Source organism: Orycteropus afer, unplaced genomic scaffold, assembly GCF_000298275.1.
Source record: "Orycteropus afer afer isolate SDZICR_OR568_19922 unplaced genomic scaffold, OryAfe1.0 scaffold00692, whole genome shotgun sequence".
Classification (NCBI taxonomy): domain Eukaryota; kingdom Metazoa; phylum Chordata; class Mammalia; order Tubulidentata; family Orycteropodidae; genus Orycteropus; species Orycteropus afer.
In genome coordinates this window covers 639,873-651,138 of record NW_006922279.1, presented here as the reverse complement: position 1 = coordinate 651,138, position 11,266 = coordinate 639,873, and the positions used below count along the sequence as shown (strand labels likewise).

At 39.0% G+C, this 11,266-nt stretch overlaps 1 protein-coding gene across 1 annotated transcript in view; it reads right to left on the bottom strand.

Annotated features, from left to right (window-relative positions):
* IGBP1 (immunoglobulin binding protein 1) overlaps positions 1-11,266 on the bottom strand; it is a 141,876-nt gene that overhangs the window by 119,275 nt on the left and 11,335 nt on the right. The window contains exons 3-5 of the mRNA XM_042783134.1: positions 5,934-6,129; positions 4,281-4,360; positions 279-391 (exon numbers count right to left, since the gene is read on the bottom strand). Of these exons, the coding sequence (XP_042639068.1) occupies positions 279-391; positions 4,281-4,360; positions 5,934-6,129 (389 nt within the window). The remainder of the gene's footprint in view (positions 1-278; positions 392-4,280; positions 4,361-5,933; positions 6,130-11,266) is intronic.

Here is an 11,266-nt window from a genome sequence, read left to right as displayed (position 1 = left end):
GAGTGGTTGGCATTGGTAGCTAGGCACTGACCAGTAATTCTGGTCATAATTGTATTTTTGGATTTTGTTCCATGTTTTTCCTCCCACTCTATTCAGGATCTCCAGTTGTGATCCTTTCCCGAGTGGTAATGTGAAACACAATACTGCCTAGAATCTACTACTCAGAATCTTTGCCGAGACTATTACTGCTCCTAAAAGACAATAATACTTGGTATGAATTTAATTACTAGGGAGTAGAAGATCACAAGTATAACCACCTTTCTACCATCCCTTCATACCTGCTGTTGTCTTGATTATTCCCTGATCTGGTAATGTTCCATATTTCCGATGCTGCTCATACCAGTCATTCACTGTCATAGTTGCCAGGCTTGGATAACCAGCTCCAAATACCCTGCAAGAATCACACTGCATTTAGAAAACTAAACAGAATTAGTACTACTAAAAAGCTCTTCCGTTTAGTGACAAAGCCTAGGTCTGTCTTATCTTCGTTCCTCTACTCAGCTATCTCCTGAAGAGTTGTACAAACAACTGTTAAGATATGTAAAAAGTGGCATCCAGAAATGGGCATTAAACCAAGAGTTATCATAAGAAGATAACCAGTCCTGGATCATCTCCCAATAAGCAATTCCAGAGGTTAATGTCCCACAGACCAATGATGATATTATAGAAAGGGTATTTATGGCTGCTGGGTCTGAAAGGTATAGAGGAGATTCTCCTCCTACCCTATGGAAATGCATCTTTCTTTTTTAACGCATTTTACTGAAATATAATTTACGTACAGTGAAATACATGAAACTAAAGCGACATGGGTCAATGCTTTCTTTTTTTTTTTGCAGTGTTCCCTCCTCTCCCCTCCCCCACTGGCAACCAACAAAGAAAGTTTCCCTCTATATATAAACCTTTCCTTGACCCTCCACAACAATGAACTAATACTATATTTGTCCTTCTGTGACTGACTTATTTCACTCAGCACAATGTCCTCCAAGTTCATCCATATTATGTGGTTTGCAGACTTTACATTATTCTTTAGTGCTGCATAGCATTCCAGTATGTGTATTACCATAGTTTGGTCATCCACTCTTCTGCTGATGGGCACGTAGGTTGTTTCCATCTTTTTGCTATTGTAAATAGCACTGTGATGAACATGAGTGTGCATGGATCTGTTCCTATCCTGGCTCTTACCTCTCTAGGATGTATACCTAGTAATGGGATTGCTGGGTCAAACAGTATCTCCAATTCCAACTTTCAAAGGAATCACCATATTGCTTTCCAGAGTGGTTGTGTCACTTCACAATCACACAAGCAGTGTATGAAAGTCCCAACCTCTCCACATCCCCACCAGCATTTGTTATTTGCTGTCTCATTGAACCTTGCCATCAGTGCTGGGGTGAGATGGTGTATCTCATTGTTGTTTTGATTTACGTCTCTCTGATGGCCAATGATTGTGAGCATCTTTTCATTTATTAGCTGACCACCCAAATATCCTCCTTGATAAATGTCTATTCATGTATTCTGCCCATTTTTCAATTGGATTGTTAATTCCTTTGGTGTTCAGGCTTTGGAGTTTTCCATCAATCTTAGAGATAAGTCCCTTGCCAGATATGTAATTATCAGGAAATATGAATTTGTTGCTGTCATTTTTGTCATGTGCTTTCTCATTGTGTTGATTTCTTTGTTCCATATAATTTTCTTTACTGAGCTCATTTTGTTTATGAATCATGTTATCACTTCCTTCATTGCTATTGTTCTAGTATTGGCTGAATATTTATGCTGGTCTTTTTTTTTTATTTTGATGTGAAGGCTTATCATTTTTCTTTGAGGTTACCCTGTGATTTATAGTTTTCTTCCCAAGTTTAGAACAGTCTGTTCTATCTTATAGTGGTATTGACTTCCCTACCATCTAGAAGTTCTGTAACGACACAGATTTTTTTTTTCCCCTCTTTTTGGTTTGTAGTTGTTCTTATTTGTCAGTTGGTGTCTCTGGTTCCCTATTTACAATCTTGTAGGCTTATTTACTTTGGATATTTCCATAGCTGGGTTGGTTTCTGGATTATATCATCATGTGTGTTAATGGTCAGTTGTTGTTGGCTATTATTGTTCTCTGTCCAAAGGACTCCCTTTAGCATCTCTGTAGGCTTGGTCTGGTTTTAACAAATTCCCTTAATTTCTGCTTATCTGGAAATGTCCCAATTTCATCATCTTATTTGAGGGACAATTTTGCTGGGTACATAATTCTTGGTTGGAAATCTTTCTCTTTCAGTGTTTTATATATACCATTCCCACTGTCTTCTCGCCTGCATGGTTTCTGCTGAGAAATCTGAGCTCAGTGTTACTGGTTGCCCCTTATAGGTAACTTTTCATTTTTCCCATGCTACTCTCGTGATTCTTTCTTTGTCTTGGGTTTTGGTGTATTTGATGATGATATGTCTTGGTGTTTTTCTTTTGGGGTCTATCCTGTTTGGGGTTTGTTGGACTTCCTGAATGGATATATTCCCATCTTTCATCATATCAGGAAAGTTCTCCTCTAACAAATATTCAACAATTTTCTCAGTGGTTTTACTTTTCTCTTCCTTTTTGGAATTCCAGTGACATGTAGGGTATTCCTTTTGATGGTATCCCACATGAACCTTAGGCTTTCTTCATTATGTTTTGATCTTTTTTCTGATTGATCCCTTTCCAAAGAAGTATTCAGGTATTTGTCTTCAATGTCATTAATTCTGCCTTCCATTGCATCAATTCTACTCCTTTGCCCTTCCAATGTGTTACCTATTTCTGACAATTTAGTATTAATCTTCTGTATTTCTATCTGTAGTTTTAGAATCATTTCTAATTTTTCATTTATTTTGTCACTTTGTTCTTGTATTTTCTTCCAAAATTCTTTAAGCATTTTGTCTGTGTTTTCCTTGGTCTGTCTCTCAATCCTTTGAAGATACCTAAATACAAGTCTTCTGAATTCCTTATCAGGGAGTTTCAATGCTGCGTCTTCCTCAGGGATGTGTTTTGGGTCTGTATCCTTGTCCCTTGTTTCTCCTGTTTTATCTTGCTTCTTTGTGTGGACTGTGATGCTCTGTTGTCTCTGAGATATTGTGACATTTTTGTGTTTATATTTAATTGGTGATTATATGTTGGAGTGACTTGCCCACAATTTTCGTTTTGTTTTGTTTGTATGTTATCTATACAGGCAGGGTACTGTACTGTGCTCCTCTATTCAGTAGTTGACAGCACTTATGCACTTATCACCTGTCTTCTTTCCTGTTGTCAGCCTCTCATATGTCCTTGCTGACCCTGGCAAACAGAGCCTGTTCTTAGGTCCCTGGAATCTGAATGAGAATGCTATCATTTTAAAATCCAAAATGGTTGCCACCTGTAAACATTCAAAATGGCTGCGTCCTTGGTCACTTTAAATATCCAAAATGGCCACCGCTTGTAAACATTCAAAATGGCTGCACCCTCAGTCACTTTAAATATCCAAAATGGCTGCCACGTGTAAACAATCAAAATGGCTGCACCCCCCAGACAGCAGAAAGTCCACAGCTCAGGTTGTCTTCCTCCTTGCTGTTTCCCTTCCTAGTCAGAGGTCACCAGAGCAGTTGTCCCTGCAGCCCTTGGTGACCAGGACTGATCTTTAGGTCAATTCTCAGGTCCCAACACCACTTGGAAATATTCAGGCTGCTGGTCCCATCAGAGTAGCTGACAGTCCATAGCTCTGACCATCTCTGTACTCACTGTTTTCATTCAGGTTTTTCCACTAGTTGGTAACTAATCCACTTCTGTATAGTTTCTTTCAAAGCTCAGGGTTCCAGGATTATCTTCTGTGTCTCTGTCAATTGGTTTATCTTTTCTTTGTTGAAGAGGGTCTGTGTTGCTTGTCTGCCTATTCCTTCATCTTACCAGAAGTTCTGGAAATGCATCTTAAGAGCTCAAAATTAAATCCTAGATAGGCAAATATGTCCTTTGAAATCTCTAGCTGAATGCAGGAAGGGGGAGAAAAGCATTTAAATATACAATTACCCATTAGATTGTTCCTTTCTTTCTGTTTTATTAATTTTTGTTTCCTTTTGAGCCTAGTTTTAAGCTTGAGTTTGAGAGGAAAATGTCTGATGAAGAAAGACATACAGAAGGCATGAGGAGAGACAACAATATCTCTGATGAAAGAGCAGCCTTCATAGGTGAAAGCATGACCCCTCAACAACACTCACTCTGTCTGTTATTAATGCACTGTAACTGTACTATAAAAGCAGGAGGCCTGCAAAAACAAACTATTTTCAAACACTACCTACTTGGCTTGGGCCGTGTCCCGGGTGAGAATGAAGGGTTTCATTGGTGGCCTTTCTTGACGAGATGAGTGAGAAGTTGAAGCCTAAAAAAGAAATGATGACAGGTGCATTTGCCATTTTGTCCATCCCACTAAGCAGGCTCTTATGTCTTTAAGAACTTGAAAAGTACTTGATTCAAATTTCACTAATACTCTATTTGTTCTCTTTATTCTCACCCTATTTTCTAAGAAACAGCAGAATACTCATGGTGGAGGTTGTTTAGCTTTCCTGAAAAGGCCTGAGTACCTTGCTAAAAAGGGAGAAAGAGAGAGTTCAACTACCTCATCACAAGTAAAAAAAATTACTTAGCTTTAAAACACAGGGGCCCTCCAAGGGAGGAAGTTTCCATAGCCTTCTTTCATGTTCCATCTAAATCTGTTGAGCTGAATTTGAAGTGTCTTTCCTCAGCCTGACTTTCAGTAGAAATACTGAATTATTAAGACCATTTTTCTAAAGCCTCTTTCAATGCAAAAGTGCTATTAACTGTCAAGAATCCCTAGGATGTTTCAGGGATGTTCCTGAGTACAAGGGGAGAGGATATGTTAGTAATTTTCATGTAGAAGTGTATAGAAATGTTTTAGGGAACACTGGCTTTCTAAGGGCATCTGAAAAGAAAGTGTTTCCTTGGTTCCAACTCTATCACTTTCAGAGACAATCCCAATATCACATAAGAGAACATTAAAAAAAAAAAAAAAGGTAAAAAGAAGGATGCAGGGAAGGATGCAGAAGGCTCCAGTCTCAAAATGCTTGAAAACCATTCTAGACACACTTAAGGGTCCTATGACATTAGAATACCAATTATTCACTCGTCGATCTATTAACATGGAGAAAGAACTAGGTTGATGTTATCCTGAAACAAGAGCTCCTGGGCTAATTTATTTAGTGCAAATCAAATTAGGAAGATGTTTCTCTGGTGACTTAAATATATGCCTGTGACTACGTGATAAATTCAATTCAATTTATGTCTCCTGAACCAAAGAGCAAGTGGCAGAAGAGTCTATTCTTCGAAAACAGCAGTTCCAAAACAAGGTAATGATATTCAAAGACAGCTAAAACTGTATTACACCATGTTTTCTTTACCAGTATACCCCACATTTTGTGCATGGAGATGTCCTTGCTATGTCTCATATTTTGGTGATCTGAAAGTGTGTGAGTGAATCATTGTGTAAAGTTAAATTCTGATTCTTCCCCCAAACTAAACATATTCCCCGGCCTTTCATCTTATCTTCTTCACTCTAGTCTTTTCTATCTCTCCTCCAGTTTCATTTTTCTTTTCCTTTCCATTCTATTTCTCTCTTTGTTTATTACAGTCAACTAAAGTTACAACTTCCCACAACCAAAACCAATTTTTATTTCAGTGAACTCTTCTTCTCTTGTGGCATGTCACAAAAATACAAATGACTAGAAGAGTACTACAGATTAGAAAGAACTAGGAAATACTACTAAACACTAAAGAGAAATCTATCCTACTGGACCTTCAGCCTTCCTCCATTAAGCTTAATAAGAATAATAATTTTATGGACTCTTAAAAGAACTTTAATTTGATTACTCTTCTTTAGGATATTCAAATCTTCTGACAGTAGCTTTTTGAACTATACGGGCAGTAATGAGGCTTACCACTTTTGAGAAGTCTTTTTCTCTCAGGATCTTTATCTCTTGGTCAATGCTCTCAATCTCTTCCAAGCTGATACCAATCCACCTCCGAAGGTGAAGGAGATAATATTCACGAACACGCTCATCATCTGCTTGACCACTTTCCACACCAGATTTCAGTGCAGACAATCTATTCTCCATCTCCTTCTGCTGCTTGTATCTGTTCCACAGAAAAGCATTATCCATGTTCTTAAAAATAAAGTAGTATTCCTTCAAAAGAAGGCCATAATGAGGTTTTACTTTTCAATTGACCAGATAATAAGAACATTGATTTCCACCTGGACAGGAATATAGATTCTATATCCCAGGGCTTGCCACCAGGTAGTTTCCCCAGACTACAAAGGCAAGAAAGGGACCAGCAGGATCTTGGAAGTACATTCTAAAGCCAGATAAATACAGAAGTAACCTAGTCTGTGCAACCTTCTGTCATTATCTTTAAGGACAGGAGTACCTTAGTTTATGTATCAATCCTTACTAAGCTGGGTAATTAGTATCACACAATAATTCCCATATGCATCCATTTGGCAGTTACAATTTCAAAGAATTATAGAATCTTAGGGGTCATTTACTTCCCATTGATACAGGAAGTCCTTGTAAAACAGCTTAATAAATGATCATTTATTTTCTTCTAAAAAAAAAAAAAAAAAACATTCCCAGCTCTTCTGACTCATCCTTACATAATTTAAAGACTCATAACCACCCTGGATGGAGTCCCTGGGTGGCACAAATGATTAACTGCTCAGTTACAGTTCAAATCCACCTCAAGGTACCTTGGAAGAGAGGCCTGGTGATCTACTTCTGAAAGATCATAGCCAATGAAAACCCTATGAAGCAGGTGCAGTTTTATTCCGAAACACATGGGACTGCCTGAATTGTAAATGACTCAGTGGCAACTAGTTGGTCAACCACCCTGGCTGTCTTTTTTGGGATGCACTGTAATGTCCTCTGTCATTCACTCATTCATTCAACAATTATTTACTGAGTACCCACTGGGTGACAGGCACTGTTCTCAGTGCTGGAAAGACACAACAATGTATAAAAAAAAAGTCATTGCTCTCATGAAGCTTTCTTTCTAGCAGGATAAGATAGATAAAAAGAAATAAATGAGTCAAGTGATGATAAGTGCTATGAAAAAGCCAAAAAGCAAGTGTATAGAGTGATGGTGCAGAAGTAGAGGTGCTATTACATACAAGGTGGTCTACAAAGCCCTCTTGGAAGAGATGACATTTGAGCAGACTTCAAGGAAATAAGGAAGCAAACCAAGCAGGTATCTGGAAGAGTGTTCTAAGAAGAGGCAAAAGCAAATACAAAGGCCCTGTGGCAGGAGAGTGCCTGGTCTATCATGACTGAGAAATAGCAAGGTGGCCAATGTGGCTGGAATGGAGTGAAGAGTGATAGGAAATGAAATAAGAGAAATAACCAAGGCTATAACTTGTTGAGTTGGGAAAGCCACTGGAGGCTTTTGAATAGAGTATGTGACATGACTATAAAAGAGTGACATGAAAATACTTTTTACTGTAAGGGTTATTATGCTAATTATTATATGGAATGTTGACTATGGGGGCTGGAGGCAAGGGTAAAAGCAGGGAAAGCAATTAAGATCCAGGTGACTTGAAGTAGGGAGGTATGATGGAGATAATAAGATGTGGATGTATTTAAAATATAGACAGGATCTGCTGATTAACTGGATATAAGGGCTTGAAAGAAAGTGAAAAGTCAAGGCTCAATTCCCAGTTTTTTGACCTGAGCAACTGTCAGAATGAGGTTGCCATCTACTAAGGATGGAGGATGACAGGTTGGGTGAAAGGTATGGGGGAAAGTCAATGTTGAAATTTAACTCTGAAAAGTCTATCCAAGGGCCGATCTCAAATAGTCTATTGGATATATAAATTTGGAATTCAGTGAAGGAGTCAAGAGCTGGAGACAGGACTACATAAGATCACCTACCCACTTCCACTGAGTCGATTCTGACTTAGAGAGATCCTACAGGACAGAATAAAACTGCTCCATAGGGTTTCCAAGATTGTAAACCTTTATGGAAGCAATCTGCCTCATTTTTCTCCCACAGAGTGACTGGTGGGTTCGATCTGCTGACCTTTTGGTTAGCAGCAGAATTGCTTAACCACTGTGCCACCAGAGCTCCTTTTTTAAGATCACCTAGGAAGTATAGAAAACACAACCAAGAAATGAACCATGGGTAACTCTGAAATTGGTTTTACCTATGAGAAGGCAGATACCCAAAACAACACCCTAAGAGAGGGACCTGTAGGACCCAGGTGTTAAGCAGCTGAAATAAAAGTTGTTCAGGTATTTGGAAAAGATGGGAAATTGTTTTATTCATCAACTCTGTGAATGTGAGGCACTCCATTCCCAATGCAGTCTGCTAAATGTTTCTTATTCCCAGAAGCATTTCAAAACCAAAAGAGACTATGCTGCTTCTTAAGCATCTAGTTCCCAAAGGATCTTCTTCAAAAACTATACCTATCCCCAATGCACAACAGTGCAGCCACTTCTCTGCAACATAAATGATCTTCTGATAGCTAAAAACAAGTACCCACCACTCATGCATCAGTTTGGCATACTGTGGTGGCTTGTGTGCTACTGTGATGCTGTATGCTATGACATCAGTATTTCAAATGCCAGCAAGGTAACCCATGGTGGAGAGGTTCCAGTGGAGCTTCCAGTCTAAGAGACTAGGAAGAAGGATGTGCCCAGGTCCACTTCTGAAAAAATTTGCCACTGAAAACTTTAGGAATAGCAGTGAAACACTGTCTGATACAGTGCTGGAAGATGAGCCCCTCAGCTTAGAAGGCACTCAAAATAAGACTGGGGAAAATCTGCCTCCTCAAAGTAGAGTCAACCTTAATGACGTGGAAGAAGGAAAGCTTTTGGGGCATTCATTTGCTGATGGGGCACGACTTAAAATGGGAAGAAACAGTTGCAAATATTCATTAATAATCAGAATGTGGAATGTACAAAGTATGAATCTAGGAAAATAGGAAGTTGTTTAACAAAATGGAACTCATAAAGATCAATAACCTAAGCATTACTGAGCTGAAATGGACTGATAATGGCCTCTGAGTCAGACAATCATATGGTCTACTATGCCAGGAATGACAAATTGAAGAAGAATGGCGTCCCACTCATTGTCAAAAAGAACATTTCAAGATCTGTCCTGAAGTACAATGCTGTCAGTGATAGGATAACATCCATATGCCTACAAGGAAAACCAGGTAATACTACTATTATTCAAATTTACACACCAACCACTAAAGCCAAAGACAAAGAAACTGAAGATTTTTACAAACCTCTGCATTCTGAAATTGACCAAATATGCAATCAAGATGTATTGAAAGTACAGGTAATAGGAATGTGAAAGTTGGGAACAAAGAAGAAGCATCAGTGAAAAATATGGCCCTGGTGACAGAAATGACCCCATAGATCAGATGATAGAATTTTCCAAGACTAATGACTTATTCATTGCAAATACCTTTTTTCAACAACATAAATGGACCTCACCAGATGAAATACACAGAAATTAAACTGACTACTCTGTGGAAAGAGACAATGGAGAAGGTCAATATCATCAGTCAGAACAAGATCAGGGGAGATCCTGTCAATACCATCAGTCAGAACTGCAGAACAGACCATCAATTGCTCATATGCAAGTTTAAATTAAAACAAGTCCATGAGAGCCAAATGTAACCTTGAATACATCTCATCTGAATTTAGAGACCATCTGAAGAACCGATTTGACATACTGCAATGACCAGGCAAGCTGTGGAAGGATATCACACATAAAGAATGCACAAAGTCATTAAAAAGACAGGAAAGAATGAACAAACCAAAATGGATGCCAGAAGAGACTGTGAAACTTGACCTTGAATGGAGAGCAGTTAAAGGAAGAAATGATGATATAAATGAACAGAAGATTTCAAAGGGCAGCTTGAGAAGACAAAGTATTATAATGAAATGTGTAAAGAACTGGAGTTGGGAAATCAAAAGGGAAGAACATGCTTACCATTTCTCAAGTTGAAAGAACTGAAGAAAAATTCAAGCCTCAAGTTGCGATACTGAAGGATCCTGTGGGCAAAATATTAAATGATGCAGGAAGCATCAAAAGAAAAGGGAAGGAATAAACAGAATCACTGTACCAAAAATAACTGGTCGACATTCAACTACTTCAGGAGGTAGGACATGATCAAGAACCAGTGATACTGAAGGAAGAAGTCCAAGGTACACTGAAGGAAATGGAGAAAAACAAGGCTCCAGGAATTGACAGAATACCCACTGAGATGTTTCAACCAACAGATGCAACACTGGAAGCCCTAACTTGTTTATGTCAAGAAATTGCAGGACAAACGGAAGTGCATACCTATGAGGGGCACAGAGGGAGGGTTACTGGGCAGGGAAGGGAGGAAACTGGGTTAGGGTTGGGCATGATAAATGGGGAATGAAACTAAATGCACACGTAACATTGTATGTAAAACAAACTCTTAAAAGAAAATAATAAATTTGGAAGACCTGGCAAACCAACTGGAAGAGATTCATATTTATGCTTATCCCAAAGAAAGGTGATCCAACAGAATGTGGAAATTAATATCATTAATATCACATGCAAGTCAAAATTCAAAAATGGTTGCAGTGGTACATCAGCAGGAAACTGGCAGAAATTCAAGCCAGATTCAGGAAAGGGCAGGGAATGAGGGATATCATTGCTAATGTCAGATGGATCTTGGCTGAAAGCAGAGAATACCAGAGGGCCCACATGCTAACATGGGCAGGGGAAGGGATATATGGAAAGGGTATGTGACCACCATGATAACATTAGGAAATGGGAGGACACTGAATTGTGCACATAAGAGATAGACGACAGATGCTAATACCAACCAATGTGTCCACAATACTGCATTGCCACTAACACCAAACACCAGGCTACAGATAAACAGAGGATCAGATGGGGGGGTCAGTGAACAGGAGTATACTCCAGACCAAGGATAGATTCAATGCAGGCTAATCTTGCACAGACACCAGTGATACAAAATATCTGCAATCCATACAGAAACAATAGAAGACAGACACAGAGTAATCCCTCACAGACACTCAGACACTATGGGAGAGAGATCCAATAGATCTACCATCTTAGGACCATAGTACTAGGGGACACCAGACTCAATTGGCACAACAAAATATATGAAAGCCTTGTTCCTCATCCTACATTGGTGAGTAGTGACTGAGGTCTTAAAAGCTTTCAAGCGGCCATCTAAGCTGCAGCTAATGGTCTCCTAGCATCGGAA